Genomic DNA, 14,464 nt, shown 5'->3' with positions numbered 1-14,464 from the left:
CAGATGCTATTTCAATGCACTGTTCATTGTCACCCATGATTCATTCATTCAGGCTGGTCATGTGATCTTAACATGGCAGCCCCTATGAGGCGACCCGCTCCATGTAAACTAAAACCGCTTTTATTAGGCGACTGATATGACTGGAATCGTCATCTTATGTGAGTGTACATTTAAACATATTTTTCAAAATTTTTCATTTCTGCATGTGTAAAATGTATTTTAAATTAGAGAAATATTATTGAGTGCACCTTCACTGTTTTCTTTTGGCGCACATTCATTGTTTGTCTTTTGCCACCCAATCAGGAAATCTCTTCTGGCTCCTCAGCTGCTTTGTGCATCAGACAGGAGTTAACTGGTTCTGTTTTCCTTCAGAGAGCCCCAAAGGCACCTGTGCTGTTTCTGTACACAGTCCATAATTTATCTATGTATTTTTAGTTTCTTTTCACCTGTTTTTTAAATATTAATGAAGCTATCTGCTATTTTACTTACACATGTTATATATGACTTGCAGATTATATTTTATATCATTCCTTTCACCCTTAGACATATTATGTTGTGTTCATCCCTGCTTCATGCAAACACGTTATTTTCTCTCTTAGAGGGAGACAACCTAGATTGGTCCACAGACACACTAATCACTGCTGTCTGAATGAGGTGCTATGGAGGAGAAAAGATTCTTAGATTGGATTCTACATCAGACTGCTGTCTCTCATTGTAATTTTCAATGAGACTTCTGATTTCCAGTGACATGAGTGACAGTGACCATTGGTGATGCCACAGAGTTGAACAAGGCAATGTGGTGAACACAGTGATCCACCAACCACTGTTGGTTACAGTGGTCGAGTAATAACATCTGAAAACTGGAAAAAGTTTTTACTGTATGTTGTATTGGCCAACAATGGTACCTAGCGCAGTTGTTAGGAGAGAAAAGAGTGGGACAAATGGCCATGGTCCAGTATTTAAGTTGCTGCTACAGTGACAGTTTCACTAATCCACCAATAGAAATTGAAAGAAGATGCTACAACAAGGACGTCACCAACCAATGGCATTGTTGAACAAGCTGAGGTGTGGAATCCCACACCTGCCTACATGTGTTTTTCCAAGTATAAACCAATGTCTACCACAAATTAACATTTTCCACGGCTTGCCATAGCCAAGCCACACATGGCTCTCAGCTACGTGTTGTCATCTGGACCATTTACCTCAATCCCAGTTGTGACCCAAGAGAAAATTCCCTCCAATTCTAAAGCTTTAGCTAAACATATGTGATGAAAGTTTGGCCCACAAGTATTTAGCCACGCCAGATGTGACTGCTAACGTCCACATTTTGCCCAAAGGTTCTTGCTATCTGGGAAATTACATGCAAATGACACTTTATGTACTATAACCTTCCACACTCTTGCATTATAATATGTTGTGTGCATTCCTGCTTCATGCAAACATAATTTGCTCTCTCAGAGGGTGACGACCTAGATTCACAGATACACTGAAAGAGGCAGTCGCTCTAGAGAAAGATGCTCGAATTGAAATCAGATCACATAAACTCTGATCTGGCGATGAATGGGTTAACTGACGCATCAACGCGCACTGAACCGAGCGCAGCATCTCGCCGGCACGGTGATCATGCCCGGTAACGGAATCGAGGAAGCTCTTAACGAGAGAACAGAGATGGAAGAGAGAGTGAGTCATTGCTATTCTGTCTTGATTTTTTTATTTGTATATACTTGCTTCATATTAGCAGACATATCCTGCTTCAAAAGACTAAATAAGGGACCTCTGTCCCCTGTTGACGCAGACGATGCAGCCAGAGTAATGAGGGGCCGTTCACACTGAACCCGTACTGTTTGTCCTAGATGCGCTAGACGCGTCTCGCTGTTTTTCAGCGTCTCGTCCAGGAGCGACGCGTTTTTAGGTTTAAAACGAACTATTCTTTTAATAAACATGTCTCGACACCTGCCTTCTGCTCGTGGCGCTGCGTCTTGCTTATATTTAAATATTTATATTTGTTCCATCTGTATTCCGACAAATCCCGCCCTTTTTCGTTTCACGGTTTGCCATGATTGATTTGGTTCTATGAAGGATTTCTCAACTGTCCAATCACAGACTGCTTTGTATGTCCGAACCGGATTGGTTCTTAGGAGGAGGGAGGCGGGACTTGTCGGAAAACGTACGAAAGACTGAAAGAACACGCGCGGCTTCTGTGGCGCTGCGCATCGTTGCACCTGTCGTAAGATAACGCGGCGGCTGATAAGAGCACGGACAGCTGGACTGTTCATCTACTCAACGTGATTTTTCTTCAAATACTGTGAAACCGCCTTGGTATAAAATCCTCTTTTTCTTATTAGCTTTAGTATAGATATATTTGAAATTCTTAAAAATTCGCATTGTGCATTCGAACTTTCATTGTGATAATTTATATCTGCTTAGATTAACTGCTACTTTGTACGTTGTAGTAAGTCTATTCTATTATGTCAAATTCACTTTAAACTATTCATGAGCGCGTATGTCAAGTGAGAGTTGAAAAGATTTACTGAAGAACCCCTGCAACTCCTGAAGGTGATATGACAATAGGAGGCGCTTCCTCTAACACAATTAAGAAATTGAAAACCAAACCAGTTCAGCTGCTTAAAATGAATGTGTTGCTACGAAATTGTCAGCTGATTTTCATGTTGTCTCCATATGAACGGTTCATGTATAGACAGTTTTCACATCTTTTCACAGTCACCTCATAAGCACATCCATCTAAACTCTTGCATAAATCAATGAGCAATTCCTTGATTAAAATGTTTAATGCTTTGTTATTACTATAATGGGCTCAGATTTCAGTCTTCATTCATGCAGGACAGCTTGTAAACTGGAATTAGAGATCTTGATTATTTTTTGAAATAATCTTGAAAGATGCGGGATTAAGTGTGCAGAGATTCTGTGAAAAGAAGATGGGAGAGATTACTGTGCTGATGACCCATTTTCTGCATTGGGAAATTGCATACTCAAAGTTACAGAATCCATGCTGTTGCTTAGAAACCAATACAAGTGTCATACATGAGGAGGCATCATCTTTTGTGTCTGGTTAACAATATATGTTTTTAAGGGGTTGTTGGAGTTTTTGTTGTACCAAATGTGCATATTTTTTATTTTATATTTAGAATATATATTTAGAATATATAGAAAATACAATTATTTCCTCATTAATTCACCATAATTGTTATTGTTTATTATTAAATGATTAGTGAATTTTAAATTTTGTGTAAACTATCCTTTTTCTTTTCTTTTTTTTAAAGTTGTTGTTGGCTTGCTGTTTGATTTGGTTATCAAAATACTTTGAACTAATAGAAATTTCCATCTCTCTCTCTGTAGAGTTTTGAGAGCAATACTATGAAGGCTGACTTGGAAGCAGCGAGTGGTGGTGCTGCAATCCACTGTCTTGATGTGTGCCGTTCATATGGCAAACTTAAAGTCCTCAACAGTCTCAACCTGACACTGCCTCAGGGCCAAATGTGAGTCCAATATTATCCCCTTCTCTCTCTCTTTCTCTCTTAATGTGTTTACTAATATGTCTTCAGGTTACTCTGATCTTGCTTTTTCACTTTGAGCATTAAAACATGCTCAAATGTAGACCTGACATTTGTGTGACATGTCATGTACATGTACATACTGTATCTCTGTCACCTCATCCCTTAGTCTAGTATAGCAAAACTAAAAAAATATTCTGGGAGATCTTAGAGACTGGAGAATATGAAAGCTGACCCTTGGGCTTCTAGTGCAAACATCAGATGTGATGTTGAGAGGCTTTAGGCAGTCATCGCTACAGCAGCTTGCTTGATGTTCCTTTTATTATCTATATAGATAAAAATGAGGAAGATGGCTTCAGCTAACTTTATAAACAGTTATTTCCTCTTGTTGCATTTTACTTCTCGAATTTGGCAGTGTCTGTTCACTTCACCTTATTTGAGTTATGTGTTCTGTCATCACCTGTTTATACTCTTCGACAGTGCTGATAAGGCTAATCAGAGCAATGTTCAAAATATTGCACATATGTCTTTGTTTCCTTTTTCTAAAGTCATATTTAGTTGCAATGACCCATATTTAGATGGCTGTCTGAGCTAGAAGTGGAGATTATGTTTGTAAAACTTGGCTGCTTTCCTGAAATTACATTCTAGACATTGTGAGCAGCCTAGAAGACTGAGGTTGGACTGAGAGAGATTAAAAAGTCTTGAGTTGAGTTTAGAGCCACATTTGGAGTCTCATTTTTCATCTTAGTACATTGAAAAGTATGGGTGCTTGTTCAACTTCGGGCTCTTTCAGTTCTGTCAATTTCTTGAAAGTAAATCCAGGTAAAACTTTTTTTTACACTTTCAATAGTTTATTTAATTTTTCTACTAACAGTGTTCAACACAGTATGTAAATGCATCACAGGAAATGTTTTTCTTTTTTGTAATTTTTTTCGGAGAGTCGTGGAAATTACCACCACAGTGTCACTTCCACCGCATCTCAAATTCTGTATTGTATTTCATAGAATTACATGTTGGGAATGACGGTGTTGAAAATGAATTTTTTTTATGTTTTTGAAATAAAATGGCCAATTCTTTTGTCTTGAATTCTACATAAACTCAATTAAATAACATTTTCATAGTTTTTGCGTAATTTGTCAAAATTGTTCGAAATGACGTCCAATAAAAATACTCTGCTCACAAGTGATATTTCCCTTGATTTTCCTTAGTTTTCTTTAAGCATCACTTGTCTCCTCTTTCATCTCAAGCTCTTCACTTACACATTTGTCGACTTGGTTAACAAGTGCACTTAATTTGAAAAAATAAAAATGTTATAGGTAGAATTGTGTGATGTGATTGAAGTGATGCCTGTGGGACAGTACTAAATAAATGAAAATATTATAAAATAATTTTCAAGCAATTAAGTGTAACACTTTACAATAAGATTCCATTTGTTAACATTAGTTAATAACATTAGTTAGCATGGACTTACAATGAACAATACTTATTAAGCATTTATTAATAAATAGTTAATGTTCATTTCAACATTTACTAATACATTTTTAAAAATGAAACCTTATTGTAAAGAGTTACCAAATACATATTGATTTGTTTGTTTATTTAGTATCATAGTTTTAAACATGTCATTACTTGTATTAGTATAATAGATTTGGGACAAGCAACAATACGAATAAATAAGATCTATACATAAAATGCATTTGTAAAGTAGAAAAAATAAATGATGAAGGCCTGGTATAAGGTTTCTAAGTCAGTTTTAATTTAACCGTCATATAACAAAAAGAAAAAAGTTGAAATCTGTTAGTTTTAACAAAAATCAATCCCTTGGACATGAAATTGCCCAAAGTTGAAGAAACACCCATCCATTAAGTCATACAGAGGTCACCTTAAAACCTTTTGCTGTTATTAGCCTTTTTTGCTTTGCTTAAACATCTCTCACTTCCTTTTTTTGTTGTTCTCCTAACAGTCATCTGATCAGAATCACTCTGCGTCTCATGAGTATTTGAGCTTTTGCATAGTTGCTTGAAACTTCGCTTTAAATGTTGACCCACTAAATAACATCTGTGATTTGAATTGCTAAATTTATAAAATACTGTAGCAATTTGAGTGGATGTGATGCTTTGGTGTGTGTGTATGTGTGTGTGTGTGTGTGTGTGTGTGTGTGTGCGCATGTGAGCGTGTATTTATCACTTTGTGGGTACCAAATGTCCCCATAAGGATAGTAAAACCTGAAATTTTTGACCTTGTGGGGACATTTTGTCGGTCCCCATGAGGAAAACAGCTTATAAATCATACTAAATTATGTTTTTTGAAAATGTAAAAATGCAGAATGTTTTCTGTGAGGGTTAGGTTTAGGGGTAGGGTTAGGTTTAGGGGATAGAATATAAAGTTTGTACAGTATAAAAACCATTATGTCTATGGAAAGTCCCCATAAAACATGGAAAAACAACGTGTGTGTGTGTGTGTGTGTGTGTGTGTGTGTGTGTGTGTGTGTGTTTCCTCTCTTCAGTTATGGGCTGCTAGGGCCAAGTGGCTGTGGGAAGACCACACTGTTAAAATGCATTGTGGGAACTCTGAAGATCTGTCGTGGTCACATCACAGTGCTGGGCAAACCACCTGCATTCCCAGGACATGAAGTGCCAGGAAGGATGGTGGGATACATGCCACAGGTGAGAGACAAGGAGAGACTGGTGTTTACCCATAAAACCCAGTATATGATTATTTTGACAAGTGAATCCTCCTGACTGGTGTATTCCTCTTTGTTCAATTGTCTCTTCTCATTCATTTTCTCTTTTTCCTCTATTCTGTCTGCAGGACATAGCCCTATACAATGAGTTCACTATTAGCAATACACTATGGTTTTACGGTCGAATCCATGGACTTTCATCCAAAGAAACAGAAGCCAGGATGAATTTTCTCATTGACTTTCTGGACCTGCCACAGAAAAACAACCTCGTCAGAAATCTCAGGTAGAACAGCATGTGCTCTTTGCCTTCATTAATCTCAGCAGTCAGGTAATTTTCAGCCTGTCATCATGTCAGCTGCATGTTTATTTTCTGCAGCTTCAGCTATTTGCTGGTTTGTGAGAGGGTTTTGAAATAGAACTCAGAAAGAAGTGGTGTGTGTGAGTGAATGAGAGAAAGAGAGGAAGGATAACAAAAAACTAGGCTTCACGTATGACCCAGTTATCTGTTAACTATTCTGACAACAACATTCTCATTAGCGCTTGCCATATGACATCATGAATGGAAAAACATTTGGACAACCCTGCATCCACCTCTCTGGCAAGTCCATTCTGACAGTTCTCACGCTACCTCTTTGGGGGCCTTATGGGGGTCAAGTGGTCATGTGACCACAATGTACTTTATGTGGTTACATTAGGCTGATTGAGTTTAAAGTCTGTTGAAGTCACTGATTATGAAATAGTACACTTTTTAATGGCCATTTGTTTACATTTGCAATTATGACATAGGTGTCATATTGTAAGATGTAGTGCCTTGCAAACAATTTCCCATTGTCATTTCTGTTTGTTTGTGCACTAATTGGAAGAAACAGTTTATTTATGTTTTCAGATAACTTGAATAATAGGAGTTGGATATAAAAAACTTGTGCATGTAACTAAGGGACATCTGCCACCTTTTTCTTGCTATGATATTAGTGCAATATGTATAAGCGTACATTTTTGGTAATGAAACAATGTCACTATCTTTGTATGATTTATCTGTTATCAGCCATTAAAGGAATGTTCTGAGTTCATTACAAGTTAAGCTTAATTTAAAGCATTTGTTGCATAATGCCTATTACAACTTATTAATTTGGACTCGTCCTTTGTTTAATTAACATTAAAATAAAATATTGCGATTAAAGTAAGGCACTTACAATGGAAGTGAATGGGGCCAGTCTAAAAACATTAAAAACACACAGTGTTTTAAATGTAGAGCCACAAGATGTAACCATTAAACATGCTAACGTGATTTTAGTGTGATAAATTTGCTTACACGGTTTACCGGCGTTGCATGATCATGACAACAAAGTTGTAATAATAGATATAACTTTACACAGATAGCATAAGTATGGAATTTTATCACATTAAAATAATGTTAATACATATATTGTTTACGTCTTGTGCCTGTACTTTTGAAACCATGTGAATTTTAATGTTTATGGCTGGCCCCATTCACTTCCATTGTAAATGCCTTTCTGTAACCGTGATTTTTGCTTCTTTTTTCCTGTTATATAAACGAGGGTCAAGACAAGATTATTTTTTGTGGTAATCAACATTGTGCTTCAAATGCTGTCAATTGAGTTTTACTTTTATTGAACCCAGACCATTTCTTTGAATGTGTAATAAATACATAAATACAACATTTTGATTATATCCTTAACCATCTTGGATTACAGTCAAGGAAAGCAGTGATAAGATAAGAAAAACAGATTAACTTTATCAAGCTCTGCAGAGCCGATGCAGATGTTTTACTGCTTTCCATGCTTATCGAGTTTTAGACTATGGATGTTTGAGAAGCTTCATCACTTGCCTTGTGTTGTGTATTGGCAGCCAGGGCAGTGGAGAGGCGATTGTTTTTCACTAAGACTGAGGAATGTAAAGCATGAAACGTTGGGTGCATGAAGGCAGCACGTGTCCTGTTTTCCTTTGTATGTTGTCTGTCTGGTTTTGTTTTCACAGCACTAAGCTGAGCTGGCTCTAGGCAGGGCTTATCAATCTACAAAGCAAGACAATGGCCTTGAAGGCCTTAAAGAATCACACTAGTATGTTATTGAGTCAATTTCTCCTTGACTGGTTGGGTTAGTTAAGGTGGAGCTTTGGTAGATCTTGTGATACCTTGTGATAAACTTGTGGTTCATTTCTTTTAACTTTCTTTTTGTTTGAATGTTGACTGCATTATGTTTAGTTGAATTTAGTTTGTTGGTAGTGCTGTCAATTATCATGACATTTACCATTCAATTTGTTAGCACTGAGAAACATTTTCTTAAGTTCCAAGGCCAGATATTGAATGTATAAACTTAACTGTAAGTCTGTATTTTGAGTGAAGACCTGTTAGAATTTATTGAAGAGTTGCAACAAATGTTTTGATACTTTCTGCTGATACTAATATGCTGTAAGTTGACAGCTGTAAGTAATTTATTTATATTCCTGTAAACACTGTGGTTCTGTGGGCACTATCAAATCATTGATATTGGTTTACGCAAACCTGACCAGCCCGACAGAGCAACATTATCTATCTGTTTGTCCAACCAATTACAAATGGTCTGAGTATTTTTGCAATCCTGTGTGATGATGCTAGTGGTTCCGAAATTACTCACTTAGATTTAAACAAGAGCCACAGAAAATTATTTAAACATGTTGTTTTTTATGACAGTTGTTTACTACTCATGTATTTACATATTTACTGTATGTGTGTAGGTTATTTATAGACATATGTTTTCATTTTATATACAGCGGAGGCCAGCGCCGCCGTGTCTCTCTTGGAGCTGCTCTTCTTCAGAACCCACAACTTCTGATCCTAGATGAGCCCACTGTAGGAGTGGACCCTGTTCTACGGGCCAAGTATGTTTTATATATCTCAAGTTTTCATTCATCATTACCTTCCACTGCCACTTCCCACTCTCTTTTCCTTCACCCTCAGTAACCCTTTACTCCACTGTTGCTACTACTGGCACGACCAGTCTGTCTTTTTTCAAATGTGTGTGTGTACGTGTATCAACCTTGTTCAACATTCTAAAAGTATGACACAGAGGATTTAACCTGCACCACTCCTCTCTCTCTCTCTCTCTCTCTCTCTCTCTCTCTCTCTCTCTCTCTCTCTCTCTCTCTCTCTCTGACATTTCTGCTGAGGTTTCTTCTGGCTTTCTCTGTAGCTTTTGTTTTACTACAAACTGAAACCTTCTAGAAACTTCCGTAGAACACTGGGTTCAACAGTCCTTGTTCAGGTGCCTCCTAAAATAGCACTGCTTATAGATATTAAACAACAGAATCACATTAATCGTTAATGAAAATGTAAGTTCAAAGCTAAAGCAAAAAGTAATAAAACTAAAAAGCAGTATATTAAATTGGCTTATTGTGGTTTTAAAATGGTGGAAACATCACTATGATAGAATGCACCAATGTTCAAAGAGTTAGATTTATTATTAAGAAATATAAAGAATTAATAAATAGGGGGCCTGGGTAGCTCAGCAAGTAAAGACGCTGACTACCACACCTGGAGTCGCAAGTTTGAATCCAGGGCATGCTGAGGTAAGATGCGTGAATTGACAGTCTCAGACATGGAGAAAACTCAGATTTCTCAAAGAGACTCGGAGTCACTACGCCACCATGAGGAATTAGAGCGCATTGGGAATTGGGCATTCCAAATTGGGGCCAAAACAGGGGAGAAGATCCCCCCAAAATAAATAAATAAATAATTCTTCTGTTGAATAATACAGTTTATCACCCAAAAGCTATTTGTTGTTGCCAAGTAATGTAGCAATGTGGCACATTAATATACAGTATCTCACAAAAGTGAGTACACCCCTTTCATTTTTGTAAATATTTGATTATATCTTTTCATGTGACAACACTGAAGAAATGACACTTTGCTACAATGTAAAGTAGTGAGTGTTCAGCTTGTATAACAGTTTAAATTTGCTGTCCCCTCAAAATAACTCAACACACAGCCATTAATGTCTAAACAGCTGGCAACAAAAGTGAGTACACCCCTAAGTGAAAATGTTCAAATCGGGCCCAAAGTGTCAATATTTTGTGTGGCCACCATTATTTTCCAGCACTGCTTTAACCAGAGCTTCACAGGTTGCCACTGGAGTCCTCTTCTACTCCTCCATGACGACATCATGGAGCTGGTGGATGTTAGAGACCTTGTGCTCTTCCACCTTCCATTTGAGGATGCCCCACAGATGCTCAATAGGGTTTAGGTTTAGGTAAAATATTTACAAAAATGTGAGGGGTGTCCTCACTTTTGTGAGATACTGTAGAATGTATGTAATTATAGTCATTTTACTCTGACTTCAAACATGGCTAATCCGATCAGAATTTAGTCTCGGAACTATCCATTTTATAAAATGAATATAATATATTAAATATACGTTTAACGATTTTTCACTTTTTCATTGTATATCATTATAATTGTTCATTATAATACATAAATCCTCTTGGCTCAATGACCACTTTGCATGCCTTTTTATTTTTCTTTCCATGCTAGTTCATCCTGAGTATGTGGTATGTGAAGCATTATACTGAGTTCTATAGGCTCAATATTCCAACCACATCTCAAGAATGTTTCAAGGAAAAGAGCTTTATTCTGTAAATTTGAAGTGGCAATCCTAATTTCTGCTTGTGTTTTTTCATGAACGAAAGGCAATAAAGAGCAAGTAAAAAAGTAGTGCATACCAGTAAAAGACTGAATAAGTCTAATAAAATGCAGCAATTACTGAGCAGCACAGATGCTATATAGGCCTTATTTGTTTATTTGCAATTGATCTCTGTGGCTTTATCACTCCAGAATATTTTTATTGTTTAGCATATTTGACACCCATAGAAACACTTTTTCACTTAGGTTTTCTATGTAGTTTTATTGACAAATAATTGTTTTGCTCTGGCGAGACCCTGTTGTACCTTGCTGAAATCCTCTTTTATAAAAATTCTGTGCTCTTACACAACAGAATGTTTAAGCCTGCAACCATTTTGGGGGGCTTTGCAAAACAATTGAATGCTATTACTTATGCATTGTGTACTAAGGTATGCCAGCATGTTAAAAGCCCTCCAAGAGTGGTTGTGTACCACTTTCCAATTCATTGCATTGGTATAACAGTACTATTTTACAGAAAGCACCACACTCATGCAACAAACTCTCCACCTCTGCAGGATATGGCAGCACCTGGTGGACATTGTAAGAGGAGGACAGGTGTCTGTTATTATTACAACACATTACATTGAAGAGGCCAGGCAAGCCAATATGGTAAGCCACCTTCCTGAACTGACCGACATCCAACTTACAATATAAATAGACTTATTTTATATTAGTTGGGGACAGTCAAATCTTTACTGACATTTTGACTTAATGCCTAATTTATTGCCCACCCCTAAACATCACATACAGTCAAATTAATCACAGTGTGATTGGTGTGATTCAGACAGGCCCTTCATTGCTGAATGGACATTAGTAAGTTACAATATCCACCATATATATATTGTTGATGGTTTAAAGTCTGGTTTACAAGACAAACAGCCTTAGTCTAGTGTGAGTATTAGGGTGGACAGAAGCAATTGTATGCAAAAATTCCCGAGAATGTAAACAGAATATAACAGAATTGCTAGTATTCCATACCGGTGAGTACTGGCCCACATCGATGCGACAACACCTGTATCAACAAACAAATTTCAAGCATTCCACTGAGGCTAAATAGTTTTTTATCACTTAGGAAACCAATTCACAGAATAACTAAATTAGTCCTTTTTTAGGTGTAGAATAGAAGTAGATTTCAATGCAATCTCTTACGAATGTTCATGACAGAATCTGCAGGATTACAGAGATGCTGAATGCTCTTTGCGTGTCTATAACAGATAGGCCACTCCACTCAGTATTGTTCATACAGATTAGTTTCTGTAATCCCTGTAATTAACGTCTTGGCTTGTTTTCCGCATGTACTTTGTAGTGCGGCTCATTACATAATCTTAAAACTAGCTTTGGGCAAAAAATTACAGGTAAGCTTTTATGATTGATTTGGCGAACATTTCCTTAACGCTAAATGCTTGTTATATTTGTGTCATAAAGCTGGGATAGAGACAACTGGAAAACCTTTTTAGTGACATAATAAGGGATTTTACAATCCTTTTGCTGACACCATAAAAGCACTGTCAATTGTGTCAAAAAAGAAGCTGGTAGATGTCAGAAAATAGATTCCAGGAGAAGAAGCGGCAAGGATTTTAAGGCACCTGGGTTTATTGTTTACATTTATTTGTACAGAAACTTTTCGAAGTATTGTTTTACCAGTTTGTCTTCAGTGTATGTCATCTGATGTGTTTGTTTGGAGTGCATAATTCTGTGTGACTGTGTAACATCAGGCAGTCAGTTGCTGCATCCAGTACAATGTATTACTCTGAATCAAATACACAAGCCATATACGGAGACACCAATGACACAAACACGTACACAACATAAATGCACATATAAGCACATTCACTTGTCTTTTCACACAGAGCCACAGCAATGATGTGAGGGACCTGAAATGAGAACTATTCTTAAAACAAGACCCCCCCCCCCACCCCCACAGTTTTCTAAATCCCTCATTCTGTCTGTCTCATTTTTACCAGTAACAGATAAATCAAAATGAGATCTCTTTAATTACTCAATTAATTCTCCTAGACAGCAGTGAAATTAAATGGAGAGCAAACTGAGACTTTCTTCTCCTGCTTCTCAAATGTCACACTTTTCTGAAGATACCAAGGTCTATTGTCCAAAGCAGCAATTTCAATATGAACTCAAGGTTTGCATCTCTGTCTAAAGGTCGGTTTGATGCGGAATGGTCGATTGTTAGCCGAAGGTCCTCCAGATGCTGTTATGAAGCAACACAATGCTGTAGTGAGTACACACACACACACACACACACACACACACACACACACACACACACACACACACAAACATCTGATGAGCCAGTACATATGAGCATTAGTTTAACTTTTCAAATGTTTGTGCTTTTGTATCTATGTATACTCTATTTTAGACATTAGAGAGTGCCTTTTTGCAACTTTGTGAGGACTCGGATCAGATGGGGCCCAAACAGAGTCCTCAGGGCCGTCTGCTGGACAGCAGCCCATCTCCAGACAGTATAAGAGATGAGAGCCGAATGCCCATACTGGCAAAGAGCCCATTAGAGGGAATGCCTAAATATGAAGGTACAAGAAACTCTCAAAGTAAACTAAGCCTTTTCTACTATTAAATCACTCGATTTGTACTAGAAATACTTTTTTTTTCAGCTGCTCGGCTTAATGTACGCTTGTAAAATACAGTAATTATATGATGTTTTTAGAATAGAATAATTCTATTACCTTGAAACTGATTCAGACTTAGATTAAATGTGTTTCTCCACAGCTGACTGGAAGGTGCGGGCCAGACACATCATTCCAAAATGGCGCAACATCGCAGCACTGATGATCAAGACAATGGTTCGAATGAAAAGAACTCCAGGGTAATCAATCCTGTACAGTGAGGCCCTAATGAGACTATTTAGCTTTATGATCTAGTTCAGCAAATAGAATAAATGAATGACAAGAATGATCAGAAACTTCTCGGTTACTGTAGTAAACGCCGTTCCCTGATGGAGGGAACGAGACGGTGTGTCGATGTAGTGACACTAGGGGTCGATCTTGAGAGCCCGAGACACCTTCAGTTCTTTGAGAAAAGGCCAAAGTGGTGTGAAGGAGAACTATCTTGTATGGGAGCAGGCCGCGCCAGCCTCAGCCTTTTCTCTCTAAGTTTTTCTCTCCGCAGAAAATTTGATTTGGCTGGGGCCTTTAAATGCTCATAAAATGTTCCGGGGAAGGCGTTCTTTTCCTATTCGTTCAGTGGTAAAAGACCCTGTGGAGGTCACAAACTGGGGAGGGTAAAAAAGTGACAAATATGTCATATTGGCCTAAGGCTGCACATGGAAAAGGTGCGGCAGTAGGTCCTGACCTTCATATTGGAGGAGCTCTACAAACGCAGCGACAGGGGCAGAGAGGGCTCTGCCAAGGGAGATGCGGGTCTACCAAAAAAGGGAGACCGTACCGCAGAAGATACATTGCAGGAGGTTACTGAGGTAACCAAGACCTGTGGAGCACTTACCCCAGTACAGGGCACGTTAGCACACGTATTGGGTCCGACTACGAATTCCTCTGCTGAATTCGTGAGCCAGAGGGCTAGGAGGAAGGACCTCCAGGGTTCACAGATCGTGAACATGCA

The 14,464-nt window shown here is 37.9% G+C and overlaps 1 protein-coding gene across 1 annotated transcript in view; it reads left to right on the top strand.

Moving 5' to 3' along the window:
* The first annotated feature begins 1,587 nt into the window (after positions 1-1,587).
* Positions 1,588-14,464, top strand: part of LOC127662868 (ABC transporter G family member 20-like) — a 32,039-nt gene continuing 19,162 nt past the window's right edge. Inside the window, exons 1-9 of the mRNA XM_052154252.1 lie at positions 1,588-1,680; positions 3,358-3,497; positions 6,019-6,178; positions 6,324-6,478; positions 8,968-9,075; positions 11,386-11,479; positions 13,028-13,102; positions 13,248-13,419; positions 13,616-13,712. Of these exons, the coding sequence (XP_052010212.1) occupies positions 1,624-1,680; positions 3,358-3,497; positions 6,019-6,178; positions 6,324-6,478; positions 8,968-9,075; positions 11,386-11,479; positions 13,028-13,102; positions 13,248-13,419; positions 13,616-13,712 (1,058 nt within the window). The 5' untranslated portion in view covers positions 1,588-1,623. The remainder of the gene's footprint in view (positions 1,681-3,357; positions 3,498-6,018; positions 6,179-6,323; positions 6,479-8,967; positions 9,076-11,385; positions 11,480-13,027; positions 13,103-13,247; positions 13,420-13,615; positions 13,713-14,464) is intronic.

Source organism: Xyrauchen texanus, chromosome 22, assembly GCF_025860055.1.
Source record: "Xyrauchen texanus isolate HMW12.3.18 chromosome 22, RBS_HiC_50CHRs, whole genome shotgun sequence".
NCBI classification, from domain to species: Eukaryota; Metazoa; Chordata; class Actinopteri; order Cypriniformes; family Catostomidae; genus Xyrauchen; species Xyrauchen texanus.
The sequence above is the reverse complement of the archived record's forward strand: the minus strand, read 5'-3'. Positions and strand labels throughout refer to the sequence as shown.